Below are 15360 nucleotides of genomic sequence, written 5' to 3'. Positions count from 1 at the left end.
TATAAACAAAGTTACACCTATAATCAAGTATTATATAATAAAAAATAACCTTTCAGGACTAAATATATATTTATCAATAAATTAATACAATTTATTCATAATATTTATTTTACATTTTAGAGTTACTACATATAGCATTTCACTGTAAGCTAGAAAGCAAAATAAGTTAATTTTTTTAAATGAACAAAAAGAAAAGCATGTTAAGATGTATTATTGACTGTAGTTGTTGAAATCAAAAGGGCACCTTCTCGATTGAAACTTAAGTGAAAGTCTTTGGGAAAATTAAATATAAAAAAATATAATCGTTTTATGTGCTAAACAACTGATTTTATAGTAAAAAAATATTTAAAGAACCGTTATGTTTTCATCTACATACTAATTTGTATAAAACCAAGCTTTTTTAGTGTTAAATCTTAAAATAAACTTCTTTTATTTTCTATCACACAGTGATTAATATTTTAGATGATTTAGAAAAACAGTTAATATTGTGAAAAAGTAAAAAACTGATTATACATTAAATAAAATAAAACCAAAATTGTTTTTATGTTAATTAAAAGGCAATATTTTTGGACGACAAATATACAGCTAAAAATAAATATATATATTTACGAACTGCTATCACAAGAATAATATAATAAGTCATGCCATTGTACAATAAATAATAATTAAAACTTTAAAAGTTTAACATAAATACATAAATATTCTTTGAAAATATACCGAAGGTGTCAACAGATTTTTTATAAATAATGGTACAAAAAAATAAATATACATAAATTACATGTTAAAGGCTGAATAATAGTCTAAAATCTAATAGAATGCCAAAACTGTCTAAAATTAAATCTAAAATATTTCTCATTTAAAAGATACCTAAATTTTAAAGTAAGTTTTAAGTTTTTGACTAGGCAAAATATTTTTTATTTAACTAAAATTACACAAAATATAAATATTTTTCCATAACATTATAATGTCATTTTTAAATACTGTTATTTAAAGTTACTTTTAGGCCTTTAATCATTAAAAAATTAAAACTTGATTTTTTATTGGCTTAATTGATGCTAAAAATAAAATAAATCTAAAAATCTAATTTGGCTGTTACAGCGATTTTCATTTGGCAAGATTAGGTTCTAATGTTTATTTTTCTTCATATAGGTATTTTCTATCTTATAGTTTTTCACTTTAATTATATTTTCTTTCTTTATAATTATAATCACTTTTTCTAAACTAAGTAGTTCAGTATGTAATACTCAAAAATCACTAATCAATGTCTCACATATATTTTGGATGATTTTCCACTAAGTTTTTGAAGATTTTTCATGTATAATTGTTTTGCAACAATTATTTTGTTTTGATCATCTAGACACATTGGAACCCCCGCTAGAGTTTAGCTCAATTTCTGCCGATTCACCATCAAGGGTTTGAATTCTAGAAAAGTTATATATATCATTTTATTTGTATGTCTATCTATGTTTTTATCTCCAAACCTAGCTACTTGAATACGTATCTTATAATTTATTCAACTTTTAACATAATTTCTATATACCTACTCTCCAAAGCATATTTAGCTGACTTATTTAATTAAATTTACCATTTAAGTGTTTAAACTTTTCAGCCAAAACCTATAATCTAGGGTTGTTTATTAGTTTATCTTTTATTGTCTTATTCCTTAAGATCCATTATATTATAAAATTTTTAATTAAATATCTATCTAATTATGTATAATAAATCTATACCTGTAGAGACTACAGCCGGACAGAATGACCTGTACAGCATCTTCGCGTCCAAGTGTGTGTAGATGATCCAGAAGATTTGACACCTTACTGTCAGGACAGTTGGCCCATTCATCCAACAATCTGAAATATTATTGTCGTCACATGTTTTGCTAAGTTCAAACTAACAGAAATATAATCTTTACATTATTAAATCCTCGCACAATCATCATGGCAGTTTATCTTTGGTTTAGAGAATTAAGTAGATAATTTTTTGTCTGTAGCTTAGCTAAGATAACTAGTGATGCGATGGAGTCTTTAGATTGTTTGAGGCTATTTTCCTTCCTTTCCCTACCCCTTCCAATATAGAGCCCCTAGATGGTAGGGACACAACCGCTAGTGTTTTTTTTATAGATATTAGACGTTGTTTTACCTTGCCGTTTGGCTGTAGGATCCAGCTCCAATATCTAGCTTAGGCACCTTCTCTGATAGTCCCAGCTGTACAGCCAGCAGGCACCAGTCACGCCCCAGGGGATGTGGCCCGTCCAACAGGTTGCACAGGCTTTGACGGGTCACTGTGCTTATACTTGATACATGTAGGTCAGGGCCTAGACAAATAAATAAATGGTTAGTTATATAATAGTGCAGCTATTATATAACTAGGGCATGTTTGTAAAGTAAAATATTAATAGATAGCTATTTATTGCTGCGACACTTGTCAACAAAAAATAAAGATTATTATAATGATTATCAATTTAACATAAATTGTCCTTTAAATTTAGAATAATAAGATTAACCATCCTGTTTAATCTTAAATTGATTCAATTTAACATCAATTTATCCAGGTTTATGCATTAGAATATACAGTGTGTTTTTTTTATGAGCACTTTTTTGAAAGCAATTTTACCCAACTTATAGTTATCAGAATTTAATGATTAATGGCTTATTTTCTTCGTTTTTTAAGGGAAATTATGAAACAACAAAAAAAATTACAGTTTTTGTTGAAAAGTACAGTAAAGTTGAAAATTAAAAACTTAGTTGTCAACATCTAAAAATGGTTTTAGCGCATTTTTCTTATGCTCAAATAATCAACCTTTTGCAAGAATGGCTGCTAAACACTTCAAAGTTGAGATATAGAGCTAAAAATGTATACAGATACTATTAGGGACATGTACTAGAACATATCAAAGTTTGAAGGTCATATCTCAGCCAGGGAGGGAGTACTGGCCCCCCAAAGTCGACTACAGAAAATCCATTTTTTTAAGAAAAATGCGCTAAAACCATTTTTATATGTTGACACCTAAGTTTTTAATTTTCAACTTTACTGTACTTTTTCAACAAAAACTGTAATTTTATTTGTTGTTTCATAATTTCCCTTAAAAAACGAAGAAAATAAGCCATTAATCATTAAATTCTGATAACTATAAGTGGGGTAAAATTGCTTTCAAAAAAGTGCTCATAAAAAAAACACGCTGTATATGTATATGTAGCCATAGTTTCGTTGAGTTTAAGTTCATGGAGAAAGAGTAACACTTTTGTATAGCCACTAGGGCCAGCTCAACATTCAGGCACAATATGACTTGACACGCTGTCTCAACAGAACTGTCAGAAAGTTTATACTATTATTACTAAAATTAGTAAGACAATAGATTTTTATTGTATCCTAAGCCGAATGACAATAAAAAAACCACAGTAAAAGACGTGACACTTTTGTATAGCCTCTATCTAGGTCCAACTCAAGCTCAACGCTCAAGCCTATGTCATGACAAGCTGTCTGGTTTATATTCTAAAATATCAGACACTAGATTTTTATTCGTATCCTAAGCCGAATGAACATAAAATAAGGATGACAATATCTATAAGTAGCGAAGCACAAAAAATCGTGGATGGGACTACGTAAAAGTAAAACCTGCCAAAAAGCGGTCCTACCGCCATTGACGTTTTATACTTAATTGTGCTCCTTAATGATGGGAATGTTGTCAAAAAATCTCAGCATTCTATCTTTCATAGAAGCTGAGTAAATTCCATTTCCCCCATAAAATTACTGACTGACGGACAAAGTGAATTTTAGAGTAGCTTCGCTTCTAAAAACAACAACAGAAAAAGTATGTGCTTTTAAATTGACAGATTGAGGCATGACTTTAACGAAGTTTATGTCTGGTTATTATTCACTTGGTCTAATATTATTCTGTAGAGCATAATCTTATACAGAATGTTATTTTACCCAAGAAAGTGATCCAAAAAATAAGAAGCAAGAATTATTTAACACTGATTTTTATCGTATTGATGTGGCAAATCAATTTTGAATTTGTATGCCAAAGAATGATGTTGTGCATTCATTTTCGCATATTATTACATCCGCAATTGAATATAGTGTTTCATATTCGCAAAATGCACAAAAAAAATTTATAAATATGTAGGTGCTTTACCGCAAAAAGGCTGTAGAGTAGTTGACTATCCACCTTTTACTTAATTTCTTATTTATTGAAATTTAGGAAGGGGTATTTTAGTCCTATTTCTAACAATTGCAATTCTGCGGGGCTTATAATTACAGTGTCCTAACTCTGCGGATGTACATAGTCACAAAAAAACCTAACCTGACCAAATTTGATGAACAAGCAAACGAAAAAATGGCCCTTCCATTTATTTTAAACTTAATCCAAAAAGAAGAGAAAGGCCTGTGACCTCGAAAGGCATCTTGAAGGAAATTGCCAATAGATCTTACTAAGCGTTTAATTTTGATAGAAAAGCAACGAAAATGACGTTTGTAAAGTTGCTAATATAATACTGGTGTGCAGAAGTTAATACACACCTTTAAAAGTAGGGCTCGGCATCCGCGCCGAAGCCTCAAATTTAGACCCATTTTTTTGCTTTGTAAATCTAAATTTATATTTGGGTCAGGTTTAGCCTTCCAGCTGATTTTAAAATTGTAGAAGGTCGATTTCCCTTAGGCTTAAAGTTGGCTTGTGCGCGGCTGACGCGCCCTGTGTAAAAGTTGAGTGCTGCTGTGCTGCTGACACATTGATTCAATTATGGATGCTTCATTTAACAATTTTAAACAATTTTACATAGTCCTACATAGTTTACATAGTAGTACCACACAGTTGTAAGGAAAAGTCAACAGAAGAAAATCAATAATTAATCCATAGACAGTTTACTACAAAAAGGTATTTTTTTCTTTCATTTATATAGGAAGCTAATATTGAATTTTTAGCTTTCTAGTTTCAATAAGTTTTACGATACATAAAACAAAAATTATAAATAACATAAAAATAGATAAGTTGGGTTTATGTGTTCGACATGGCAATTTGAGAGAAATTGCTACAAAGTTCAGTTTATCAACAATATTGTTTAATCATTTTACTCATTGTGCTAACTTTTAATAATGCACAGAGATGTTCTTTAAGCAGGGATATAAAGGAATACCCATTGATGATAAACAAAATTAACACTTATCTAGATTAAAATCATTTGTTGAAAGGTTAAGAAACAATTGGTTTGAACCAAGAAATTTGATAAAAGTGTTAGAGCATATAAGAGAGCATATCTTTAAAACTTCGAGTACAAGTATAATCTAAAGACAAATGTCCCCCCCCCCTCTCCCTGACTACGATAGATAAATAGACTGACAAATAAATAGATATAACCAAACAGGTTTAAAAAGATGAAATAGAAATGTGGTACTGGTAACTAAACTTTTAATAAGGAAGGATGTTAGGTATGATGAATAGAAAAATAAAATGTATATATTCAAATTAATATGAACGTTCAATTGCGGCTATGGGTTATAATATTGAATAGCAGCTTGAAATGTAAAACAAGTATCTGACTCACTGGGGACGTTTATAAAAACATAAGGCCTGACCTTTTTAGTAGGTCCTAAGGCACTAGCATCCCAACTTTTGCAGACAACAAAACCTATTTTGATTCCACGGCTTTTGTCTGAAAGTCTTAATAAACGATACTAATGAATTGCAACTATCTTAGGTCAAGGCTGTCTTCAACTATTACCATTAATACATCTGACATAGCAGACATAGTAAGAACTAATGCTTTTAGGGCCGGGATTCAAACCCATCACCTCTCCAAGCATAATAGTTTATCACACATTTACCTTTGATTAAAGATTGAATAATGTTTGTATCTCCCCAGCAGAGCAGATCCTGTAGACATTCTTTCCATCCATCAGGATGGCTCAGTTCACCTGACCAACTTGAGCTTTTCAGGGCAGACATCACCTGAAAAATTTAAATTATTAATACAATGTATTGTAAATGATAACATTAATTTATACTCTTGTATTTATATAAGTCTGCCTATATATGTAGGTACTTGTCATTTAATTTTTCTTCCTATCTATCAATATATCTATTCATTTATCTTTCCATCTATCTATCCATCTTTCTATCCATATATCTATCCATCTATCTATCCATCTATTTATCCATCCATCTATCCATCTATCTATCCATCTATCTTTCCATCTATCTATCCATCTATCTATCCATCTAACTATATATTCAGCTATCTATCCATTTGTCTATCCATCTATCTATCCATTTGTCTATCCATTTATCTATCTGGCTATCTATCTATTTATGAGTGTTGTATACCTCTCCAGGTGGCCAGGAATGAACAGTAAGCTTGTGATCCTGCAGATCCTTGCTGCTCATGATATATTTGTCTATGGCCAGACCAGGTGACATCTCTAATAAAACCTAAAAAACGGAATTGATTTAAAAAGAAGCTTTATGTATGTAAGTAACGTAGAAAGATCTTCTAAGGCTGGACTAATGATTATTTCCTTTTTCAAGATATATCGAAAGAGATTTGGTTTTAAGCTATTTTGGAGTAAAGGTAGGTAATTGCCAGAATTTTTTTTAGATTTTAAGGTTTAAATAATTCATATAAAATTAAGCTTTAGATGAGAATTTAGAAATAAATTTTCAATGATTAAAAAAATATATTTTTTGTTTAAACAAGATTTCAGAAATATATTGTTTTCATTTCTTTGCTAAGAACGTCATTAGTGTTTTAAAAAATACTTGTATTACTAAGTAAAAGGAGAAAATAAAAAATCTAGATTAAATTATTGACGTTTCAATGGACAATACCTGATCAATAAGGCCCAGTATTTCCTCCAGGAAGTAGAAGCAGAGTTTACTTGTGCCTGGTGGGCCGCGTACACGCACCAGAATCTTAGCCTCCCCTGCACATGGGAATCCTTTCACCTAAAATTAAATATTATTGGGATCATAAAACAATGGACGACAAATTGATATACTTGCAGGGAAGTCCAAGGGTAGGGGGGTAAAGTGGTGATTACCCCCCCTAAAAATTTTAATTTTAACCCCCCCCCCAATAAAAAAGCTTGGATGTCCATGCCTCTATGAGAAACTTGAGAACTTGAAAGAGAACTTGGGGGTACCGTAGGCACCCTTAAAATTATAATAAAATAAAAATAAAATGAAAAAAAAGGACGTCCTTGTATACTTCCAAAAATATCATGATCAAAGCTAATCTTCTCTAAATTAAACTTAATAGGTATGTAAAGGTTTCATAAATAATTATAAAAACTTTCACTAAATTTCAATTCTTATCATCTTTAGAATTTTATTATGTAATTTTAAGAAATCCTGCAGAACATAATATCTGACCTTCGAGACAGGTTCCTTGATGATTTCTACAACTCCCTCTAGTGAACCAGAAAACAAACGGCTTCCATTTTTCCATTGGTCAAGAATTATTTCGCTGTCATATCTAGGAATTAGTGTAAGATTAGTTTTTAAAGCAATGAAATATTTTTATGGCTTTTATTATCAAATAATCAAAGAATATCTCTATTAATTTATTGATAAAATGTGTATCTTCAAATCTTTATTTTATTTCTGCACTTTTAACTATCTTCTATCGTTTCTTTTAAAGTAAGGGATTTTCAAATAATGTTTAATTTAGCTTCCTATCTGTATTTATACTTACCTATTTAAAAATATATCTAAATATCTATCCGATTTTATACTTATTTATCCACCTATCTAAATATCTATCTATCCATATACCTTCTGTAAGAATTCTTTCTAAGTTGGATTTGAATCCTTGGGAACATAATTTCCAAAATTCTGGATGCAGAGCTGGTTGTCTGCAGGATGACTCCACCGTAGTGTGTGTGACTGCTAGCGGTCACATTATCCTGCCAGGTATACTTGCGCTCTTCTGTGTAGAATGAGGGGATTTCTAACTCAACGTCTCCGTCCTCTGACCCCTAAATAAAAAATAATTAAATTGTAATCTTTAATTCTATGTATATACATAGAAAACTAACAGGATGTCTTTATGTCTGTCTTTTTTTTGTAAATAGCATTGCTAAAATGTCGACCAAAGGCTGAAGCATTTGTCCAACAATTTTCAGAAAAATTTTACATTGTTCCATTAAGTTTAGGCTACTTGTATGGGTTGAACGCACCCCCTTGTTGCAAGTATACTCCATTAAAAATACAATCTCAAAATGTTTTTTTTTATAATTATGCTTTACCTTAATGCAGATGCCCAGTGCTTGGAGGATGGTAATTCCATCCCTGGCTTCAACTTGGGGTAGTGTGTTTTGAAAATGTACCAGTCCGTACCGTCCGGCTCCCCCAAGCTGGGTCTGAAGTTCCCTAAAATTAAATGTAATTTGTTTTAGTCAAAAGTTTATATTTTTCAATATTCAATTTTTTAATATTTAGAATACCGTTTTCCATCAAAGGTAATTTAAAAATATAAATCTATATAAATGATATTTATTTCATTTATTTTCTTCTAGCAAATCTATAAATTAAAAGGTATTATGAAACTCTCTACTATACATTAAATTGCATTAATGCACCTAACCTACATTGACTATACTACTTGACAATTTGACATAACACAAGGTTGCAATAAGATAACATTTACTCTCTAGTATTAGAGGACCTAAGAATTGGGTCACTTTTAAGTTTACATACCTTACCCAAGAAAATGAAAGATAATTCTCTTTATATTGGATTTTTAAAAAAAAAAGTTTTATGCCTTTATCACAATCACAATTATTGATAAATTTAGGTACCTAAATTCTTGGGTGCTTTAGTATTTTTGCATAGACATTTATATTTAGGGTCAGGATTCTAAATTAGAACATAAACTATATCTTAAATCATCTAGTGCGAATATTGAATTCATGAACAAGGGATATTACATCCAACGAAAACTCATTTTAAAAAATATCATTGGTAATCAGTAAGAATAAGTCTGTCTGTCCGTTTATCCGGTCATATTATTTGTTAGAACGTGTACACATTTTGGTACGAAATGGCAGCTATTTTATTTATTTTATCCATTAAAATAAGTGAAAAATAATATGGTCCACAAATTGCATCGCTCGTATTATTGGAAAGAGGAATATGAAACTTAATATAGACAAAAAACCTGAAAACTCCTGTTGTACGGATTGTTGATCCGACAGCCCATTTAGGGTAATAAAAGTATTACCTGGATAAAACCTGTCCACAGAGGGTACTACAGAGCCACTGCGGACACAGACAGATGAGGTCAGCAGTCTCGGACTTTAGATACACAACCTCCCCCATCAGCTGCAGCTGCTGAATAACCTCCTTCAGATGTTCGTCGCCGGCTAGCGGGTTCACAACCTAATTCAAATTTTCAATCAAAACGATGTTTTTTGTTGTTTATACAAATAAGTATATAATATATCGGCCATTTCTTATAGAATACATTTATAAAAAAAATATCATTTTGAGAACTATATATAGACAAAACATAGTTATCAAATAACTTTGCCTTTAACATCTGTTCTAATAATATCAATAGTTATTTAATGCATAGTATTATAGACAGCTTTCCGCAGATATTAAAATGATAAAATATAAAATTAGAACCTATAGTTCCCATGGGCCGAAGGTCCAGGCTAACAAATATTCGTTAAAAATTGTCTGTAATACTGTGGTATAAATGATCTTTCAGTATGGCTGGGTCCTGGTTCTAATCCAGTGGGTATTGATCGGTTTCTAAACCAAACTAGAAGATTATTTTACCTCATGAAGATGAGCTATGAAGTCTGCCCACGTGACCACAGGAAAATTTGATATGCTCTAATATTTCATACAAAATCAACATTACATTTTTAATTGGTTACAATTTTGACGGTTTTATTCAAGTAAAATAAATTCTTTTTTTAAATGCATTATTTTGTATGCGTTTTATTTTAACTACTAGCGGCTACGCCGATTGAGGCCTCTAATGGCACTTTTTTTTAATAATACGATACCAATCTATGTTGCGTTAAAGTCTCTACAATACCTATCTATGTTGCGTTCAAGTCTCTATACGTTTTTTTTGTGATTTCTCTTTGGAGGGTGGTGGTACCCTCCCCCAAAATAGTTATAAACCTTCCTGGGACCTATAATAAGCTACCCTGTTAAGGAGAACCCGATCGGTTCAGCGGTTAGCGAGATCCTTCGGTACAAACAAACAGACAAACACACATCCTGTTACTTTATTTTAAGGATTACAACGTACAAGAAAATATAAATAAAAATTACCCTTTTTTATACGCAAAGAAAAACTTTTAATAAAAATATCTTATTTTCATAACTTCTAAGAAATAAACAAAAAATCAAATATTATAAAATAAATGATTTTTAAATATGTAATCTAAGGATTGGAACTAAAAAAATATTACAAAATTGTAGATGGTTACGTAAAAAGTAAAGGAATTCGATAAAGGATTGTCAACTGATTTATACGTGAATTGTCGCCGTATGGTTTAAGTTAACGACTAGCAAATTTAGGATAGGAATGCAAAATTTATTTTTAAAATCTTTTTACCCAGGAAGGGAGGGGACAATGGTAGGTTTATTACACTAGTCTCTAAAGTTTTAAAATAACGTTTTCTTATTCGTTGGCTCAAAAACTTTGGAAAAGTTATTATTATTTTTTGATTTGTTGGTTCATGGAGTCGAGTTTACATACATTGCAAACACTAATTGTAATCTAAAGAAAGTGTAATTTTGTGTATCATCATTTGGTATGTAAATTTATGAATTTTTGTCTTATCCCTTTAGATCTCAGTCTTTTACCACTAAGAGTCTTATCAACTTTATTTTGTCTGGGCTTGCCAGCCGATCTTTTAGGTAAGATTCGTTTTTGTTTCAATAGGGTTTGAGCAGAGGATTCTATAATTCCCACTTACACCCGTTTGAAAGATCTAGCGGCTGACCTATCCGAGTATTTGCTACTTCAAATTTTAGCATATTTGGAAATGATAAAATATTCATTAAAATTTAGTAAAATCCTTCGCCAAATCCTGATGTCAGTCAATTTTGTTTCATATTTACATTTTATGCAAAAATCTGACAAAATTTTAACATATACAGGGTGCGACACACAAAAAAAACAGATTTTTTCACCCATTTTCCGTCATCACCAATAGAAAAACTAATTTTAAGTCCTGGTTTTCTGTTAAAATATAAATAAAATTTAGAACAGTTGTTTTTTTCAGTACATTTATTACTTGAAACGCATTTCTACTAATAGAGATATTAAAAATAAACTGTAATCAATTTTGATGCTTTTCTAACAGAGATCAATAAATTATCATACTTTCCGCGGATATTTTTAAGATAATATTCGAGGAAATCATCTGGAATATTATGCTATACATGTATTTTTAGTATAGCTGAGATCCAGCGGATATCAATCAGTTTTAAAACCATACTGAAAATCCAATTCGTTCTTGTTGTATTAAAAAATTAAGAAATACAGATTTTTTTGGACTCCAACAGTATAAAGGGTGTTTAAAAAAAAACCAATCGCTTCACTCTTTTCAATATAAACCCTACAGTTTTAGTCAAAAACTAACAAAAAATGACCCAACTCATGTCCAAGTAATGACAATGAGAAAGCATTATTGAATTTTGATTTCTACTAACCTCTCCTGAGCACTACTAGCCCCTGTGGAGAATTTTTCCTTACATGGAGGTTAAAAATCAACAAATCGTCTTAAGTAATTAAAATCGTGTAGATAGACCCCATAATGTTTAGATTTTTAGATGGAGCATGTAAAGACCTTTCTATAGACACTTTAACCAGGTTTCTAACTTAATCCTAGCCAATTTGGCATTAAAAAGACAGATCCATTAAACTTTTAGACATGACAGGTCTCTTTATTTCTTGATGTTTGACAGATCTTTCTTTTTTAAGTCAAAATGGCTAGGATTGTGTTAGAAACGTTATTAAGGTGTCTAAAGAAAGCTCTTGACCTGCCCATCAAAATTTCTAAACATTATGGGTTCTATCTACAAGATTTTAAGTACTTAAGACTGTTTGTTCTTTTTTTAAAAGACAGAGCAGTCATATCTCAACGTTTTAAGGGTCTGTCTTTTTGATGCCAAATTGGCAAGGATTGAGACAGAAATCTGGTTAAGGCGTCTATAGAAAGGTGTTTATATGCCCCATCAAAAACTCAAAACATTATGGGGTCTATCTAAAAGATTCTAAGTACTTTAGACAGTTATTTCTTTTTTAAAAAGAGACAAAACTGTCTTAATTTGTAATAAAATATGCACTCTCAACGTAGAGAAAATTTTCCCACAGGGGCTAGGACTCGAGCTGTAGTGCTTAGGAGAGTTGAGTAAAATCAAAATTCATTAGTATTTTCTCATTGTCATTGCTTGGACATGATTTGGGTCATTTTTTGTTACTTTTTGACCACAACTGTAGGGTTTATAATGAAAAGAGTGAAGCGATTGGTTTTTTTAAACACCCTTTATGTGGTTGACATATTCTATAGCAGACAATCTTACTATATAATAAAGTAGTAAAGTCTTTGTCTGAAGCTTAAGATCTCAACAACTACTTAACTGATTGAGTTATTCTTTTTAGTGAAGCTTTTGGTAGGTCCTATGGTGGTTTTAGTCTATCTTATTTATAGAATTAGGCCTTGGGATGGTTTTAGGCTATTATTATGTCACTTATGTCCCCCTTTGAGTTTATATTCCCCAGATTTCAGGATCGCAGGACACAAAATAGAAAAATAATTTTCCCCGTTTGGACAAATAAAAGTGTAACTTTTTAGAACAAATAAAGTTTTTTTAATGGTGTCCTTAAAAACGTAAGAAATGCTAATTTTACATGAACGACTTATTTAATCTTTTGGCGGAAAAAAGAAGGAATATAATAAAAGATATAATTTGTGTACTTTAGACCTTGAAATGGTGTTTGATTTGATAATAAACAAGGACAATTGTGCCTACAGCGGGGCTACGATACTAATAATTTTGTTGATTTGCATCCCTGTTTCCACAGGATAAGTTCTTCGTGAACAGCATCAAGAAAATGAGTACACCGTGGCAATCCCTGAATTATACAATACAATTTAAGTAAAGATTTATTTTCTAGTGCAGTTCATGGTAAAATGTTCCTGGTAACGATTATTTTCACTGAAGAAAAACGTATGAAAAAGTCTTTTTTCCTGCATTACTGCGAGATAACCATGCATTATTGAATAGTGACTATTCTGATTATTTATAGGCCTTCTTTTGTAGATAATCTATATGCTCCACCGTTTAGCAGTTAGCAGCCTTTAACGTTAATTTAATCATAGAAATAATCGTTACCAGAAGTATTTACCATGAACCGCACTAGATCCAGATATTTTTGATAGTTCAAAAACAAGCAGAACTAAAGCTTAATACCATATCTAGATAATTTTACACATTAGGAAACATTTTTAAAATCGTGCCAAACAAATCAAAAGTATAAGCACAAAAAAATATTTGTGAATGAACAGAAAAAATACAAAAAACAAAAAGCACAAAATTGAAATTGTCCAAAGCCGATTACATGAAAATTATTAGGTAATAAAAATAAATTGTGAAATTAAAATAAAATTGCATTAAAGATACCACATGCAATTTGAAAAGTATCTAATAAAGTATAAACACAGAAAAATAAGGCTATTGTAATCGTTAACCTTGTTATTTTTTCAAGCAAGTGTAAGAGCAGAAAACAAAACTAAAACACAATTTTCTAATTTTGTATTAAAAAGAGATAAACCAAACATGCAATAGGAGAAGTTCCATAAAGACTTTCAAATGATTAATGCAGTGGGTTTTGCCATGTCAGTGCCCAAAGGACACCCGAAAATTTGTACACCCCTCAAATGATTGAGTACCCCTTAAACCAAAATCTTTGTAGGAGGATGTATTACAGACAACAAGGGGAGAGTATCTTTGTATACAGTGCAGTGGGGGAAACACCCCACTAGTTATCCACCAACTCACTCATAAGTCAAACAAGCGTCCTTGAATTGGTAAAATAACGCGCAAAGCTCGCAAAATTTATTTACACCTTCCTTAACATTAGTATTAGGAGGGTATAGAGTGATGTAGGAGGGCACTTCCCTAATTATGCCAGGGGGTGGTTACATCCCCACCTCTGTACGACTCTGCTTTAAAAGATTTAATATAACAAATGTAAAACTCATTTTAAAGATACAATATTTCAAGTGACTAAAATCATTAAAAATCTTTAAGAAACAACTTCCTTAATATCCAAATGCCGAGTGCCCCGACCTGATTACTGGGGTCTCTCTGGGTCAGAAGTGTATAAGCAGAAGGAAGGTAAGTCATGGATTCTGTTTCCGCCAGCACATTCGCCACATTAGCCTCCCTGCCCTGCACCAAATATAGTTGTACTTGTTTATTTACATGCTTACAATAATTTAGGTAGTCCAGCAATGCATAACTATGTTATGTTAGTACATCGATGTGTCCATCCGTCATCAAGTAAACATAAGCTGGAATTGTTCAAACTTTATCCATTTCTGTGTACGGATTATAGATATTATAATATATTTTTATTACAGTAATTTTCTAATCTAAAACATTATTAGATTATTGTTGAAAAGCTGCTTTCTGTCGATTTGTCTGTATCTCTCTCTCTATATATATTTTTAAAAATCATGCACTGAATTGCATTAAAATACAATTAAAAGGTTTGCTTTTCAAAGATTAAAAAATGGATAAAATCGTTCTTGTAGTTGCTATAATAACCATCACCAAAAATGTTTTAAATTAACGTTTCTTTATACATATTCTATACATTCTATATTCATATCTAATAATTTTTTATTACTTCCATCACCTTTCATATTCTTATCTTAAAAGTTGCTATCATTTACATGCTAAATATGTTTATTCAGCAAAATTACAACAATAATTGTTAATTAAGTAAATTTATAAATACATGCCATAAAATCATTTTACCTCTATAATATTCTGTTTCTTAGTCTGTAGAATTGACTGAAAAAAACAGTAAAAGTTATACGTAAAATACTTATTTTTCGTTTTTAAATATGGCATTTATATGGGTTTAGTAGAATTGAAGGTTTTCTGAAGAAAAAAAACATCCACAAAAAAAAGATTTTAGTCTATCATGAATCGTTTAGTTAAATAGCAATGCCATGTTTCAATTAAAATAGACTAAACTCTACGAGTCAAATGCTTCAAGAGGTAACCTAGAAGTTAGGTTTTCCAAAGTCTTACATGTTCCTTTATATCTAGGAATCGATATTATTAATACTTGGATGTTGCTCCAGATTGCAGTGGTAAAGTGATGC

General features: G+C 30.8%; 1 protein-coding gene across 1 annotated transcript in view; it reads right to left on the bottom strand.

Moving 5' to 3' along the window:
• Positions 1–50: 50 nt before the first annotated feature.
• The window catches only part of LOC145312396 (death-associated protein kinase 1-like), a 463414-nt gene continuing 448104 nt past the window's right edge, over positions 51–15360 (bottom strand). Inside the window, exons 34-47 of the mRNA XM_080151633.1 lie at positions 15008–15043; positions 14315–14416; positions 13006–13097; positions 9776–9830; positions 9213–9370; positions 8239–8362; positions 7766–7968; positions 7364–7466; positions 6821–6937; positions 6320–6424; positions 5821–5944; positions 2140–2314; positions 1731–1850; positions 51–1422 (exon numbers count right to left, since the gene is read on the bottom strand). Coding sequence (XP_080007759.1) covers positions 1350–1422; positions 1731–1850; positions 2140–2314; positions 5821–5944; positions 6320–6424; positions 6821–6937; positions 7364–7466; positions 7766–7968; positions 8239–8362; positions 9213–9370; positions 9776–9830; positions 13006–13097; positions 14315–14416; positions 15008–15043 — 1587 coding nt within the window. The 3' untranslated portion in view covers positions 51–1349. The remainder of the gene's footprint in view (positions 1423–1730; positions 1851–2139; positions 2315–5820; positions 5945–6319; positions 6425–6820; positions 6938–7363; positions 7467–7765; positions 7969–8238; positions 8363–9212; positions 9371–9775; positions 9831–13005; positions 13098–14314; positions 14417–15007; positions 15044–15360) is intronic.

This window comes from Acartia tonsa, chromosome 2, assembly GCF_053477335.1.
Source record: "Acartia tonsa isolate MP-2025a chromosome 2, ASM5347733v1, whole genome shotgun sequence".
Taxonomy (NCBI): Eukaryota; Metazoa; Arthropoda; class Copepoda; order Calanoida; family Acartiidae; genus Acartia; species Acartia tonsa.
This window is presented reverse-complemented; position numbering and strand designations above follow the sequence as displayed.